Source organism: Tiliqua scincoides, chromosome 5 (assembly GCF_035046505.1).
Source record: "Tiliqua scincoides isolate rTilSci1 chromosome 5, rTilSci1.hap2, whole genome shotgun sequence".
Classification (NCBI taxonomy): domain Eukaryota; kingdom Metazoa; phylum Chordata; class Lepidosauria; order Squamata; family Scincidae; genus Tiliqua; species Tiliqua scincoides.
In genome coordinates this window covers 111,715,785-111,733,446 of record NC_089825.1, presented here as the reverse complement: position 1 = coordinate 111,733,446, position 17,662 = coordinate 111,715,785, and the positions used below count along the sequence as shown (strand labels likewise).

The following is a 17,662-nucleotide window of genomic DNA, read 5'->3' as shown; positions in this document are numbered from 1 at the left end:
AGGGCATTGAACCACCTTCAAGCCTCACCTCTGAAAGAGAGAGAGAGAAAGAGAGAGATCACCATCACAGCTGATGGCAAAGCTCTAGGCTTTCATACCAAAAGTTCAAACACACTCAAAATGTTTTAGCACAGGCAACCACAAATTTCCACACGCTTAGTAAGGCCAATGATGTCCATCCTTCTGCCTCTGGTAGTGACAAGCCAGCTTTCCCAGCAAAGTCACAAGGAAGGAATGATGATGTTGGCAGTTTTCTGCTTTCTAGATGATCTCATGAAATGAGACGCGTACTGTTCCTCAAAAATGATGCTCAGCACAGTCTTTTATAGCAGTGGCATAGCTAAAGGGGCACAGGAGGCAGCAATTGCACCAGGCAACAAGTTTTAAGAGGGCAATAATCTGAGATGGCCAAAATTAGTGAAAACCTTGGTATGGTAGAATAACACCATCATGTTTTATATCATTGGAAAGGTAATTTAATGCAGAATGCAATGAAACAAACCACATTGGAATATCTGTATTCTATCAAAAGTTATGGCCAATTAACCAGAAAATGAAAACACAACTGCCTTGTGGAACAAAAAGTGGATTTGCTTAACTCCAGACTGACCTATGAGACTGAGTGTTCTGATAGCCAATGAGATGTTATTATGATACAGCACAAAAGCAATAAGATGTTAATATATGTCAGCTATCATTTCTGCATATCACAATACAATTCTGCTGGTAAAGAGGCACTTTTTCAATGGTGCTCCTCTTATATTTAGTAGGGGGAGAATACCTGTCCCTCTTCACCCCAGCACAGTGTTTATAACCAATAAGGGGCACAATTTTATTTATTTACTTAATTAAATGTGATTTTGTCATGGGGGAGGGGTTTACAAAATCTTCTTTGAGCCCAGGTAGCAGATAGATGCCTTAGCTATGCCACTTACTGGGGGGAGATGGCAGAGCAAGTGGGTGGCAAACTGCTGGGGGGAAGAGGTGACTTTTCCCCAATTTTCCCTTTTTAAAAGCCCTGGTGTGATGTCACTTCCAAAACAAAGAACAAAGTGCTTATTTCTGACCATCATCTGCTTAGTGATGTCACTTCCTGCTTAATGACATCACTTCCGGCCCTCAGCAGCCACCATGAATGCTAACTTAGTCCTTCCGTATGAAACAAGTTAGCCATCTCTGCTCTAGACCTTCTTTTGGCTATGAATTTTGGATAGTGCCTTCATGGGTGACTGTCGAGCAGATGTGCTGCAACATTGGAAGGAAAAACATTCTTCAATAGCCTAAAAGTGTTTCATTAACCTCTGCCCCCCATCCATTTCAGACAGGTGAGGCTGACAGATGGTACCTAGCCCAAGGTCACCTATTGAGCTGCACAACTGAGAGGGGATTCGAACTGGGTTATGCCTATTTCTAGTCTGACACTGTGTCACCCTGGGATGGGGCCCATGGCATCGCTCCCTACCAAGGAGGGAGAGCAAGGGCTGAGCATGGGGGAGAGTTGGCCGCCACTCTAAGGGCCTCCTCACAAGCCGGGGAGATTGGCAGGCAGGGCGGCAGTCACCCACCTCTCAGGGAGAGTCTGGCGCAGCAGCAGGCTATAGGGATTAATGGTACCAGCTGCCCTGAAGCCACATTGCCAAGCTCTGGCGCCAGGAGTAGCCCTACTACAAGATGGGGCGCTGACCAAGACAGCAATCAACCAGCCACTCCACCCCACAGCATAGCCAGCACCAAGGAGAACTGGGCTGGCCAAACTCACAGCTGGAAGGGGCAGGGCTAGCCTGACTGGCCGAGGGGCTCATAAGGAGCCCTATGGCTAGATAAGGAGGTCACAACTCCTGGGGCTCCGGCTGGGAGGAGGCTGTGTGGGGAAGCAGCAGCAACCCGAGACCCTTCCACTGGCCCATCCTTGGCCCACAGGGAGCAGAATGGGACCATTTTAGAGGTGGTTGCCCCCAAAGGGAGGACCCCTTTGGGGTAAGGCCAGGGGCCAGCCCTCCCCAGTGGGCAGTGAAAGTACTTGGAGGTAAATTCCTCCAGCACCCTGCACAGGCATCCCAGCCACCTCACAAGGGCAACACAGCATCGTGTTTCCAGCAGGCACCGGGGCAACATGGCTCCAGCACTGCCCAGGAAATACCTCTCCTGACCACTGCTCCAAATTCTTCTTGGCCAGGACCAACAGTGCCTCCATCCTTCAAGCAGTCCATCTACTGGCTGTGACGCAGCTCACTGTGAAGGACTGTATCAGAGACTTCGTAAAGACTGCCAATACCGTTCCAAGGGTCCTTGTGAAGCAACAAGGTGCTTAATGAATGCAAAGAACCTGACTTGATTAAACCACCTTGCAAAACCCATCCTGCAAACACTGCATATTTGTCCACTCAGGAGTAAGTCATCCACTGAAGCTGCTTTCCAAGCTCCACCCCCTACACCCACCAGGGGAATGGATATCACACACTGTAATCACCCATTTGGGAAATTAAACTTGATGCCTTGAGGTTTAGAACTCACAAGCTTTTATCTTCAGCATCTTGTCCAGTAGTAGACCTGCCATTCATTGAATGGGGTAAATAACCCAGGCACAGAGCTCTGTGCGCCTCTAGGACCACGTGGAAACCTCTCCGAGGCTCCTGATGTAGTTGGAAACTGTGCTTCCAGACTGCATCCTGGAGTCGTGCGGGGTTCCATATAGTTGCAGTGAATGGGAGGGGCGGATTCACGCATGGGGGGTGGCATTGCAAACCTTTTCCCCAGGTGCAGGCCTGGGGAAGTCCACCACTGATCTTGCCTTTATCAGTAACTTGCTGTGGAGACACTGGCAGGTCTCAATGGCATGAGGGGCTTAACCTCCTGATTCAGCTATGAAGATCTGCATTTGAAAGCACCCAAGTAGCCAAGCTACGTTACTTTCTGGACTGTTGGCAACTCCAATCGTGTCAAAAAACACAGTGTGTGAGTTGATTTCAGGCATTCATGAACCTACCTGAGCATATAACACCAGCATCCTTTTCATGATGACAGTTACTTTCTCCCCAGTCTTTTGCTGAGCAGTTACTGAGGGATGATTCTGTCCCTTTGCATCCAACACCATCCAACCAGACGGGGCCAGTTCCTCTTCCAAATGCTGCTGATTTGGGGGCCGATCTAGCAAATCCACAGCCTACCTGCTGGCATACTACTATGGCATCTGTGATATCCCAGCCATCGTCACAAATGGTGCCCCACTGGCCATTATGGAACACTTCAACTCTCCCATTGCAGTGACTTGAGCCATTTGCAAGCCTGATTTCAGCTGGGCCTGAGTGTAAGAAAATCAAATTTCATAGAGTGTATTTGAATGTAAAATAAGTAATATCATGATCCAACCCTACTTAAATAAATATATAAAAGGAGAATATACACATAGGCTCCTGTTTCCTCTGGGATTCTGTCCGTCCGTCGTCCCCCCGTCCACCCCCCATATATATAGAAACCGTGGATACAGGAGGATGCCTGTAAACAGTAAACAGAAGCCCCCCCCCACACTCCACCATGCTTGCTACAGTGCCTTTTTTATTCCCCCATGTCAAAACATTACCTGAGCACTCCACACTTGCATCCATACTATGATCACATCTGTGGACTCCCAAAGGACCTTTTGGGCATTCGCTCAGTATTGCTTCTTGTCCTGTGCAATTAACTTTGTCTAACCAGATAGGACCAGATCCCTGGCCAAACTGTGCTCCACCCAGTGCTCTTACTGCATTTCCGCAGTCCAGTTCCCTGCACAGAACATGGGCGTCATGTATGTCCCAGTCAGCATCACAGACAGTCCCCCATTCTTCTTTGCGAAACACCTCAACTCTCCCAGAGCAGCGACTTGAGCCATTCACTAGCCGGGACTCTGTGGGTCAAAAAGGATTAAACATGAAAACTCACCTATGCAGTGAACCTACAGAAAATTTCCTGATCATCCTACTGCTGGTAGCTGTAGAGAATCCTATGGACATACACAGATGTGGCCTCGGTATCCAAGGGTGATCTGTTCTTGGACCCCCCGCAGATACTGAAAATTGCGGATAAGTAAATCTGTGATTTTTTTTTTTAAAATTTTTCCCAAGCCCCTCATGCCCTCTGAAGGGGACCGGAGCTGCGCTCATTTTCTCATTCCCAGAGGAAGCTCTCTGGGGGCTTCCCTGGGTCTCATAATGCCTTAAAAGGCATAAAAATGTCACTACCAGTTTCCCTTGCAAAACCAGAAGTGGCATTTTTTTCACCTCTCTAAGCGAATTTGAAGACTACAGAGGCCAGGGGTAGACAGGCACGGCCTCTGCAAGCTTCAGAAAGCCCTCAGGAGGCAACCAGAGCAAAGCTCCAGTCGACTTTGGAGGTGCAGGTGGGGCCCGAATTTGGCTCAACGTGGGGCCAGAGGACCCGTGTTGAGCCAGATCCATGGATACAGGTTCCACCAATATGGAGCTCCCACCTTTATAGGGAAATGAATTCATATACACAGATATGTGACAAACTATTGTGTGAAGAACGGTTTTGGACTATCATTGACCCAAAATGGGAAAGGAAGGTCAACTAAGAAATCCTCTGTATTAAGGGCATCTGAAAGAATGAGGGATGCTCATGTGTCCTCACCTTGAAGTGTGTGCATGTTCCAAGTGAGAATGAGCTGATCCTTCTGAAAAAGCTCAAATTGAAAATACAGTCGACGAGCATCTTACGCGAGGGTTACGTTCTGAGGTCAGTGTGTAAGCAATAAGGGCCATATCCTAACTGAGCCACGATCCTAACCCCTCTTGTTCAGGCTGCCCTGTTCCTTTTCTCTTCTTGGACTCACCCAGCAAAACGACTGGAGTACAATAGGCCAGACAAGTGGAATGCCACCCACTTGCCTGGCCTACTGAACAATGCATTTCACTTCTTTTTCAATGGTAGGAAAACCCTGAGAAACATTCACACATTCTCTCCATAAGGTTTAGCCAACAAGCATGGGCTGTTTCAGACTTGACTGCCTCCATTGCCCATTTAATATATGTGATGCTATCAGCAATGCTGAAGGACATCCGTCACCAAGCCTTTTTAGCTGACTGCCAGAACACAGGTAGGAGAATTTTCTTCTTGCCTTTCAGAGCACAGGGATTTGCAGCCCTGTACAGCAAGCCTGGCTTTATTAAATGCCCCATTGCATAGACACAGAACAACACAGTTACACAGTTTTTAGTTGCTTTGAAGCCAGGGACTTGTCTTCCTTCCAATGCAGTTGGGCATTCCACACCCCCCCCCCCCCCAAAAAAAGAGCCTTGTCTCATCAGCATAATAAACATGTTCTGGAAGATAGTCCTTTTGGACTATATAATAATTAACATGTTCTGGAAGACAGTCCTTTTCTTCTATGAGCTTGTTATATTATTCATGGTCAGTTCCTTTTGAAAAATGCATCCTATTATTCATTAGGATTGGCTCCCTGACAGACAAAATGTTGTAGGGCTGAACACATTTATTTGATTTTTCACCATTTCTCCATTAGCATGCTATTAGATAGATGCTTATTTTTAGTCAACTGATGTTGTCAGCCACCCAACTGCAAGACGTAGCACATGCCCCATTGGCACTGCTATGCCAGTGCTGGAAAGCTGGTTAGAATTTGGGCCTACATTTCATGAGTAATTGACTGCATTTGTCCAGGCGATCGATGCAAGATGGAGAATGAACAATCCAGATTCACGAACATGGCCTTTGAGACACTATTCAGTTCATGACTCCATGGCATAAAACATTTGGCAGTGCAAAGTCCGTTTTGAATACGCAACAGTGCATCTTACCTGTACAGACAACCCCTACATCTTCTGAGTGAGTGCAGTCATGGCTCCCCCAGCCTTTTGCATTGCATTTCCTGATACTATGCTCTGTCCCATTGCACTGAACATCATCCAGCCAGATAAGACCAGATCCTGCTCCAAAGCGAGAACGTTGCACAACCCAGGCTGCTGTTCCACAGCCAAGATACCGGCACACGACTTCGGCATCATCAAGGTCCCAACCATCATCACATACAGTTCCCCATTGGCCATTATGGAATACCTCAACTCTCCCAGCGCAGTGATTGGGGCCATCCGATAATCTGATCTCAGGCATTTCTAAGAAGCAAGGAAAACACAAATAAAAAGTCATCATGCAGGTATAACCTAATTATCCACTGATTTTTCACCCACGGTTTTATCTCAATTTGATGAGAAGGGCCCTTTTAATGAAAGGAAAAAAGTTGTTTAACAATAGCCTCATTAATGCAAGAGAGGGCAACCAGCTGACAATCCGTCAATCATTCTCTCTCCAGGCACTTAGAACAGCTTCACTCCAAGGCAAGCGACTCCTCCCTCCCTCCTGAGTACATGAAAGAATGATAATCACTTTGCACTGGTGAAGTGAGGGGTCGCTGGCTCGGAGTGAAGCAATTCTAAGTGCCTGGAGAGAGACTGATTGATGGTTTGCCTGCCTATTGACTGTGTCTTACATCACAAACGTCAGCAAGGCTGTTTTTAAATCACCTAGCAAAGCAACATTGTTTTTTAAATGGATTTGCATTAATGTGATTTTTGTTATCCACATGAGTTCTGGGAATGGAACCCTCATGAATAACAAGACTCAACCTGTATCTGGAGCTATTTTACAGACTACCACCTTCTCCGCAATACCCCTGCCAACTGCAACAAGAACTTTGTAGTCTCAGTTGTGAGGGGGTCAATACAAACATACAGAAATTGAATGGCACAACATCTGCCTCATCCTCCCATTAGAGGGAGTAGCAGATCTACATAGAATTATTCTTATCTCAGAATACTGGGCAAGGGGAATGTTTCTTTGCAGCATAAAGTGAGGGACCGAAGAGAAGCTATTTGCCAATTGCTGACCCCTACTTATAGCCCAAGTTCTAATTGCCTCCTGACGTGGTTATGCAGCACTACCAATGTGGTGCATGCCGTGTTCTGTGAAAGGGGTTTCAGCCTCCTTGGAATAAGGCAACATTTGTTCCCTTGCCATGGAAAAGCCCCTTTGGTCTGGTGGTCATGAGGATCTGTGCCAGAGATATCACTGGCGCAAGTCTATATGGACCGATGAAGGTGAATCGAGTCTGGGAAGCGGGTTTGGATTTTGCAGACACAGCAGCTGTCCAATGTGCCCCCTTCCCGGTCCAATCCATCCTCTTCCTTGCTCTCATCGTGGCCCCATTCTACCCACTCTGTTCCACCTACTGCCACCTTTCCCCCACTCCCGACACATACATACCAGGGCTAGTGGGCATATGGAGGCCGCTGACATACAAACCACTAAAACACTCATTCTGGCAAGTTATGGCACCAATAGGGTTGGGCTGCTAGTCCCAGAGTAGGCTTTACTGTCCCAGAGTTAAAGAAGCACATGCAGTGGATGTAACTGTTTTAATTATGTCAAATGGTTGATGTTCTTTTGCATAGATCATTAGATTTTTAATTTTTTAATTTTTTTTTAAATTTATAGATCAGGTGTTTTAATTTTATATAGATTTATACATAGGACCTGCTATACAGAGAGAGAAATCTGTCCCAGGCAGAAAGGCAATATACACATTTTAAATCAAAAACATAAAACAGGGCGGTGGGCAGAGTACATGATCTCACCGCTGTTTTCATTTCTACAGTTCAATAACTATTACCTGCACACTCAACACTGGCATCTGCACTGTGTTCACAGCTATTTTCTCTCAAAGATTGTGCTGCTGGGCACTTGCTGAGGCTGTCTTCTTCCCCGGTGCAGTTCACATGATCCATCCAGGTGGGACCTGATCCGGCTCCAAACTTAGCTCCACGCGGAGCTGCTAAAGCCTCTCCACAGCCCACTTCCTTGCATGCAACACGGGCATCAGCTAAGTCCCAGCCGCTGTCACACACTGTTCCCCACTGTTGGTTATGGAGCACTTCAACTCTGCCAGAGCAGGGTGCTGGACCACCTGACAGCCTCAGCTCTGTTCAGAGGGAGAGAAAGAGAGGATGAAGACACCGCCATCACCAATGCAGCCGATGCCAAAGCTCCAGACTTTCAAGCCAACATTTCTGGGTACACGAATATACACAATATGTTTTAGGATGGGCATCCAAAGATTTCCACATGCTTAGTGAGGCCTTCTGCTTCCTACAAGAAAGATGACATGGCATCTTTCTCTCAAATGTTTGGCATAGTCATTGATAGAAGTCAGCTGAAATGGTTGGCAACCTTCAGTCTCGAAAGACTATGGTATAAGCCTACAGCACCCAGAATTCCCAGGCAGTCTCCCATCCAAGTACTAACCAGGCCTGACCGTGCTTAGCTTCCGAGATCAGACGAGATTAGGCACATGCAGGGTAACAGTTGCTGCCATACAGCTGAAATATCCATCATGAATTTACAACTTTGATTACAACACCCTCTCAAAACATCTTGCAGGATATGAACTTCAGATATTGCGTGAATGGTTGATTGTCAAGCTGATTGTCTGACAACACTGGAAAGAAGAGAGACTCTCAGCAACTGAACCAGTGGATCTAAGGTCTAAGCTCAATATCAGCCTATAAACTGGCAGCCTACAGAAGGGATCCTTATAGTGACGCCAGCAGGAAGGCTCTGGCTTTCCTTCTAGCACTTCCTCATGGTGAGCTGTTGCAACATGCTTTAGAGCACATTTGTGAAAGCACACACTATGCCGGCGCAGGGCAAGTATAAGATTGTGCCATAAGCTGCAATCCTATGCACGCTTTCCTGGCAGTGAGCCCAGTTGAACACTATGGCACTTATCTCTGAGTAAACGTGCATAGGGTTGTGCTAAAAGACAGAGAGAAGCAATGCTTGGGGGGAGCGCAAATTGGACAATGCCAGAGGAAGAGCTCTGCAGAGGCATTGAGGGTGCAAGTGCACTGATTAGAATCGGGTCCAAGCGATGGCATTAAAAGACAAATTGCCCCCATCTGGATTTAGTTGACAGCTCCAAGAATCTTGTTCTCTAATCATCACTTGTTCTGATGTGGTAAAGAACCAGTTGTCACCACACAGGGAAGCACATGCATCAGAAAATGTCCATCTCAAGAAATGCTTTTGGGAAATTGAACTTGTGATGACGTGAAGATTAGAATTCACAAGTTGTTTTTTTTCCCCTCTGTACCCTGTTTTAGCAGCGGCTTGATGTGAAGAATTTAGCAGGACCCACTGCCTTGTGAAACTTAAGATCCCAATCCTATCCAACGTTCCAGCACTGACGCACCTGTGCCAAAACAGGGTGTGCTCTGCTTCTTGCAGTGTGTGTGTGGGGGGGGGGGGGCAGTCACAGAGGCCTCCTCAAGGTAAGGGAACATTTGTTCACAGCTGTGTTGTGGCTGCATCGGCGCTGGAAAATTAATAGGATTGTGCCCTGAACCTCCTGATTCTAGCAATAGCCAAGCCAGATTACCTTCTGGACTATTGGCAACTCCAATCATGTGAAAAATTAAAGTGTGAGTTAATTTCAGGTATTTGTGAACTTACCTGAGCACACAACACCAGCATCTTCTCCATGATGGCAGTTACTTTCTCCCCAGACACCTGATGAGCACTTATAGAGGGCTGATTCTGTCCCTTTGCATCTAACATCATCCAGCCAGATGGGGCCAGTTCCACTTCCAAATACTGCTGAAGTCAGGGCTGATCGTGCAGTTCCACAGCCCACCTGCTGGCATACAACTACAGCATCCTTGTAATCCCAATCATCATCACAAATGGTGCCCCACTGCCCATTGTGGAACACTTCAACTCTTCCATTGCAGTGACTCGAGCCATTCACAAGCCTGATTTCATCTTGGCCTGAACGTAAGAAAACCAGATTGCATAGAGAGTTAGAATGGGAAATAAGTAATTAATGGATAATACCTCAATTGCATAATCAAAATTCAATCAAAAAACGCATTGTTAAAGTCAAGGAGAGTAAGAATGATCTGATGGATCAAAAGCCTATATAGTGCATATCTTATAGCGCAATCCTGTCTCGCGCTGGAACAAGCAGGCCAGGTGGACTGCGCTATATCCAGGGCAAGATAGGGACCCAAAATGGCTCAGCCGGAGGTTAGGGAAAACTCTTCCCCTTACCCCCAGGTAAGCCACCGTAGGAGGTGGCATAAGTTCAAGGTGAGTCCAAGCCACTCCGCTCCACTCGGGAACGGGGGCTAGGATCCGGCATAACTGCCAGGTTCCAGTCCCGCCTTCCGCTCCCTGCCCTACTGCCTGCCCGCTGGCCTGCCTACTCCAGCGCAAGTTAAGATTGCTCTACACATAATTTCAGTTCATTTGGGGTATGTTTTCTCAGTCACTTCTGAAAAGATCTACACCAATTTTAGACAAACATTTTGTAAACATACCACAATAAATGGAAATTAAAGGAAGGAAGGAAGGAAGGAAGGAAGGAAGGAAGGAAGGAAGGAAGGAAGGAATATACATTGAAGCCACAGCTCAGCTCTAAGAAGCCAGCACACTGAACTGGTTTTTCATTTTATACTTTTCTCAGTGGCATTGCTAGGGAGGTGCAGGGTGTGCAGGCCACACCGGGTGACACGCACGGGGGGGGTGACATGCACTGGGGGTGACGCGCTAAAATCGCAGTGGTTAGGCGTAACCCCATCATATATTATACCATTGGATGTGGAATTTCGAGCAGAATGCAATACAAGAAACCAGAGTGAAATATCTCCTTTCTATAAAACGTTATGGCCAAAAAACTGGAGAACAAAAAATGTATGGATCTGTATGGAAAGTGAAAGTAAACCGTATTATGTGTTTACTCGCAAGTAGGCAAACTTGCCTTAGTCCATCAGAAAGGGCAGGCTGAGAGGAATCCAACAACACCAGAATGGTCCTGATCCAATGAATGCAGCCCCCAGAAACACCTGAGAAGTAAGTCCCTCCCTCCAAACAGATGAATGTATTGAGCCCTATGGAAAGTGAAACTATGCCTCATGGTTGCATTTACTCACGAGTAAGCAAACATGCCTTGGCTGGTGGTCAGGCCAGGCAGAGGGGAATGTGAAGCCACCAGAATGGTCCTGATCTGATGGAACTGGAGCTCAACAAATGCTCCAGAAGGCAGCCTCCCCCATAGTAAAAAGGATCAAAACAGAGGCTTCAGCTGATAAAGTGAACTTTTTTGAGACTTGCAAAGCCAGGTGGATCCTGACAGCGATCTGGTTTAAACAGAAGTTTGTAAAGTAAACTGGTCACTGCGTAGGGCTGAAAACCTTACTGCTTTTGGAGGGAGGGGTATTATTGCAGGCAGGCTACAGAGGAAATTCACTTGATGAACCAGGGCTGGCTTCTGCTTATTTAATTATTTGTTATACTTTAATTATTTATACTTATTTAATTTGCCTGATGATGTCACTTCCACCATGTGGTCCCACCACTTCCCACTTCTTGTGGGACTTTGACAGATTGTCATTCTAAAAAGTGGGTCCCAGTGCTAAAAGTTTGATAACTGCTGCAATAAGGTGTTAGTAAGTTGACACCTGGGAGTGTGTGTTGCACCACTAATGACCAAAATCACTAAAATTACAATTTGGAAGAATAATACCATCATGTTATATATCAATCAATGTGTAATTTCTTGCAGAATGTGTTCTATCTTTGTTCTATCAAAAGGTACTGCCAAAAAACCAGTGGGGGCGGAGTGATGGTACATCAGCACGCCCACCACCTGGAGTGTTACCCCGCCCACTGCATGGGGGGGTGACGCGCTAGCATCCCGCACTGGTTGACACGAACCCTAGTGACGCCCCTGACTTCTCTGAAACCCAATTTGCAAAAATGAAAGGAGTGAAAGTGCAGGCCTGCTGCAACAACTACTGTAATAGCATAGGAGAAGGTGTTCTGCTCCCACTCATCAAGGAGTTTGTCTTTTTTTACTTCTGTTATTCAACAGAAGTTCACATGGTAAGAGAAATAATATATAATGCTGTTGTACAAATCGATGGTAAGGCCACACCTGGAGTATTGTGTCCAGTTCTGGTCGCCGCATCTCAAAAAAGACATAGTGGAAATGGAAAAGGTGCAAAAGAGAGCGACTAAGATGATTACGGGGCTGGGGCACCTTCCTTATGAGGAAAGGCTACGGCGTTTGGGCCTCTTCAGCCTAGAAAAGAAATGCCTGAGGGGGGACATGACTGAGACATACAAAATTATGCAGGGGATGGACAGAGTGGATAGGGAGATGCTCTTTACACTCTCACATAACACCAGAACCAGGGGACATCCACTAAAATTGAGTGTTGGGAGAGTTAGAACAGACAAAAGAAAATATTTCTTTACTCAGCGTGTGGTCGGTCTGTGGAACTCCTTGCCACAGGATGTGGTGCTGGCGTCTAGCCTGGACGCCTTTAAAAGGGGATTGGACAAGTTTCTGGAGGAAAAATCCATTACGGGGTACAAGCCATGATGCGTATGCGCAACCTCCTGATTTTAGAAATGGGCTATGTCAGAAGGCCAGATGCAAGGGAGGGCACCAGGATGAGGTCTCTTGTTATCTGGTGTGCTCCCTGGGGCATTTGGTGGGCCAATGTGAGATACAGGAAGCTGGACTGGATGGGCCTATGGCCTGATCCAGTGGGGCTGTTCTTATGTTATGTTCTTATGTAATAGAAAATGTTATTGGAATGAAAGACAATTGTGTTTCAGATCTCTGTGCCCTTGGAAACTGGGTCCTACAAAAGGCTCTCCAATTTGAACATAGTGTCGAAACATTACCTGAGCACTTCACACTGGCATCCCTGCTGTGATCACAGCTGTGCACTCCCCAGGGATCTTTTGGGCATTCACTCAGTGTTGCTTCTTGTCCTGTGCAATTAACTTTGTCTAGCCAGATAGGACCAGATCCCTGGCCAAATTGTGCTCCACCTGAGGCTCTTATTGCCTCTCCACAGTTCAGTTCCCTGCACAGAACATGGGCATCATGTATGTCCCAGTCACCATCACAGATAGTTCCCCACTCCTTATTGTGCAACACCTCGATTCTCCCAGAGCAATGACTTGAACCATTCACTAGACGGATGTCTGAAGGGACAAAAACAGTTAAACATTAAAGCTTATTCATGCAGTAAACCAGTGTTTCTCAAACTGTGGGTTGGGACCCACTAGGTGAATCACAAGCCAATTTCGGGTGGGTCCCCTTTCATTTCAATATTTTATTTTTAATATGTCGAACTTGATGCTACCATGGTCTGTGACATGGGTTTAGGGAAATGTTACAGACCTGTACTTTTAGCAGGCTACTATGTATATGCTTTGAACAATGATAGTACATGGGACTTACTCCTGGGTAAGTGTGGGTAGGACTGCAGCCTAGGATGTTAAAAATGTCCCTGCTTGATTATGTCACTTCCGGTCATGACATCACTTCTGGTGGGTCCTGACAGATTCTCATTCTAAAAAGTGGGTACTGGTGCTAAAGTTTGAGAACCACTGCAGTAAACCATAGAATGATTCCTGACCATCTTGCTCAGTTATCAGAACTGATAACAAAGTATGGAATAAAGAGAAGGGGGAAAGATTAACCCCTTATTTTCCTACCTGGGCTTCTGTCATGTTGCTGCCAAAAAAATTACAGGCATAACCCTTGAATGGCAGGAGCAGGATGTACTGTAGAAGCTGAAATAAGGATACTCATCTTTGCCTAGTCAACATGTGGCCATTATCCTCTGTTGACTGTCCTGATGCCTAACCTGGTTATTTTGATAGCATCATTCCATGTCCTTCTCACGTAACATTCATTGAGATGTTTTCTTGGGGTTTGTTTCTGAAGGGTGCCAAGGTTTCTCTGAGAAAGCCATGCTCATGTGGGGGGTGGAGGAGAAGCACCCTCTTTGCGGCAAAATCATGCAATTTCTGTGGGCATTGCAAGCATACAGATCAACTCATTCAAGGTAGCTATAGAGACGAGACCATTCCAAAAGAAATAAATCTACAACAACATAGGCAATAGCCTATGCACACTTGCCTCTTGCTCTGCACACTAGGCACACTGCAATGACCAACATTTCCTGAAAGTGATTGAACAAAATATTGTATTGATGATTCGCTCCCTCCTCTTGGAAAATGTGGTTCTGTGAAAGCTTTAGGAATATCCAAGAGAAAACTTTCACCACACTCACCAAACTATAATTGCTCACTAACTAACAGACTACTCAGACTGCTGAGCTGCTGCTGTTGTACCTGGAAGGACAGCTGCCTTAAGAACTGGGAGGAGGGACCCTGCAGACATATAGGCAAGCCACCTACTGGTCTCCTTCCTGCTAGTGCTCGGGCACAAGTAGTTCTTCTGCTAGCTAGATCTATCAGTGGTTAAGCTGGGGGAACTAATTAGCTCTAAAGTGGGCATAGGATCCCTAGGCAAAGCTCAGACTTTGCAGAACTTGGCAGAACAGCCTCTGAGATGCTATTCATGATTCAATGCATAAGGTTTAGCAGTATGTTTTTCATGTCTAAATTTACACCAGTGCACCTTACCTGTACAGATAACTCCTGCATCTTCTGAGTGGTTGCAATCTTGGTCCCCCCAGGATTTTGCTTTGCATTTGCTGATGCTACTCTCTGTCCCATTGCAATCAACTTCATCCAGCCAGATGGGACCAGATCCTCCTCCAAACTTAGAACCTCGTGCAACCTTGGCTGTTCCACAGCCAAGATACCGGCACACCACTTCAGCGTCATCAAGGTCCCAACCATCATCACATACGGTTCCCCAACGGTCCTCATGGAGTATTTCAACTCTCCCAGAGCACCGATTGAAGCCATCTGATAATCTGATTTCAAGGAGTTCTAAGAAGCATGAAAACACCAACAAAAAAGTGAATGTTTCTGAAGCTATTTTCACAGTCTACCTCCTAAGAACATAAGAACAGCCCCACTGGATCAGGCCATAGGCCCATCTAGTCCAGTTTCCTGTATCTCACAGCAGCCCACCAAATGCCCCAGGGGGCACACCAGATAACAAGAGACCTCATCCTGGTGCCCTCCCTTGCATTGGCATTCTGACATAGCCCATTTCTAAAATCAGGAGGTTGCGCATACACATCATGGCTTGTACCCCATAATGGATTTTTCCTCCAGAAACTTGTCCAATCCCCTTTTAAAGGTGTCCAGGCCAGTCGCCATCACCACATCTTGTGGCAAAGAGTTCCACAGACCAACCACACGCTGAGTAAAGAAATATTTTCTTTTGTCTGTTCTAACTCTCCCAACACTCAATTTTAGTGGATGTCCCCTGGTTCTGGTGTTATGTGAGAGTAACATAACATTGACAATGCTCCTTCCCTCTGCAGCTAGAACACCATGGTCTCAATTGTGTGGGGGGGACAACAGCAAGGTACGTAAACTGAATGGTGGATTTAGTTAGTAAAATATGCACAATGGGGTGGAGGCAATTTCAGAGTAAAAAGGAATTCTAATTGGTTATTTTGACTGGTTTATTTTTCCTTTTTTGGTACGGACAGAAAACAATATATAAATTTTAAATCAAAACAAAATATTCTTTGGGCAGTGGGCAGACTCCATGACCTCACAGCTCTATTATCATTTCTACAGTTCAAGAACTATTACCTGCACACTCAACACCGGCATCCTTACTGTGGTCACAGCTATTTTCTCCAAAAGATTGTGCTGCTGGGCACTTGCTGAGGCTGTCTTCTTCCCCGGTGCAGTTCACTTGATTCATCCAGGTGGGACCTGATCCGGCTCCAAACTTAGCTCCACGCGGAGCTGCTAAAGCCTCTCCACAGCCCACTTCCTTGCATGCAACACGGGCATCAGCTAAGTCCCAGCCGCTGTCACACACTGTTCCCCACTGTTGGTTATGGAGCACTTCAACTCTGCCAGAGCAGGGTGTTGGACCACCTGCCAGCTTCAGTGATGCTGAGGGAGGGGGAGTGGGGGAGGGAGGGAAAGATTATTGAATGAATGACATCACTGTCATAGTACAGCCTATGCTAAAGTAGCAGCACTTCAAAGGAAACCTCCTGAGATTTAAAACATAGGAATAATGTAAGGGCATTCACTCAGAAGCTTTTAAATGCTGAATGAGATCAATACTTTTTGCCAGTTGATCCGAAACCATGGGTTAGTACCCACTGGTGGGTCACGACCTGATTTTTGGTGGGTCCTCAAAGGATGATGGAAAGATTAGATAATTAAGGGCGCAATCCTATCGTGTGCTGGAACAGGCAAGACAAGCGGCTCAGCCAAAGGTTAGGGGAAACTTTCCCCTTTTCTCTGGGTAAGGCACCCTGGCCCCTATGGGTCTGCTCAGACTTGTGCCACCTCCTGAGGTGGCATGAGTCCAAGGAGAGCGGAGCGGCTTGAAGCTGCTCCAAGCTACTTGGGAATGGAGGTCGGGATCCGGCATAACTGCTGAATTCCAGCCCCACATCCGGCTCCCCACCCGCCTCCCTCCTGCCCCACCAACCCTCCACCCTGGAACACCTCCTTGCTGCCTCCTCCCTGCCCACCCCAGAGTCTTGTGTCAGCCAAGCTCGGCCAAAGCAAGACTTGGAGCCTCTGTTGGCGCAGAGGCTTATTCCAGCCTCTGCAGGCTGGTGCGCCGGGCGAGCATCACAGCTCTGCCGCACAGTGGTTGCGCAGACTGCCAAGTAGCGGAAAGGTAGGTGGAGGCGTGGGGGAAGGCAGGAAGGAGACATTCTGGGGAGGGCAGGCAGGGGGGAGAGTGGGGAGGAGGCATTCTGGAGGGAGGGAGTGGGGCAGGAGGGAGGCGGGACTAGTGGAGCTTCTTGGGGCTACTCGTTTTACCCGCTTTAAAGTCCCCTTCCCTTGAGGAGCCACCACCAGCCGACTGGAGTGCGCAGGATGCGGCTGCAGCCATTTTCAGCACTGCTGCAGCCCAGCGTGCTGGGCAGCTCAGGATTAGGCTGACCAGCAGTAGTTTGCTGTGCAGACACTAACACATGATACTTCCTTTGGTATAAAGCATAGCTAGCAATCCTAACCACGTAAAAAATAAGGTGTAAATGAACTCATTCATTCAAGAACCTACCTGAGCACACAACGCCGGCATCCTCTGAATGACTGCAGTCACTTTTCCCCCAAACTATTGTTGCGCATTGAATGAGGTCTGATTCTGTCCCATTGCATCCGAGTTCATCCAACCAGATGGGGCCATCTCCTTTTCCAAAGTGGGCTTCACCTGGGGCTGATCTTGCTTCTCCACATCTCAGTTGTTGGCATACCACTCTGGCTTCCTCAATGCCCCACTTATCATCACAAACAGTGCCCCAATTCCCATTATGCAACACTTCCACTCTCCCAGTGCAGCGATGTGGACCATTCACCAGCCTGATGTCTACTTGGCCTGCGGCTGACGCATCCGAGCCAAAAACTGCACCGAGGTAAACCAAGTGTTAGGTAGTGGCTTAGTATGCAGGATAAAGAGAATCAATCTAATGATAACCTCTCAACTGGATAATACCAACTGGGCAGAATTAAAGTTGCACAGGTGAAGGAGAGTAAGAAAAATGAGGCGGATCAGACCCAAGCCCATCTATTTCAGCATTTTATATTAACCAGGGACCATCAATGACCTTGCTTAAATATAAAACGTATATGCAGTAATGTCTCATTCATTACATCTGATCACTCA

The 17,662-nt window shown here is 46.8% G+C and overlaps 1 protein-coding gene across 1 annotated transcript; it reads right to left on the bottom strand.

Annotated features, from left to right (window-relative positions):
* Positions 1–24: 24 nt before the first annotated feature.
* On the bottom strand, positions 25–16,888 carry LOC136653181 (scavenger receptor cysteine-rich type 1 protein M130-like). The gene is made up of 5 exons (XM_066630090.1): positions 16,816–16,888; positions 15,607–15,924; positions 14,521–14,832; positions 3,744–3,886; positions 25–30 (listed from the first exon to the last, which is right to left on the bottom strand). Exons 1-5 carry the CDS (start codon positions 16,886–16,888, stop codon positions 25–27), a joined length of 852 nt encoding a protein of 283 aa, XP_066486187.1.
* Positions 16,889–17,662: the final 774 nt, after the last annotated feature.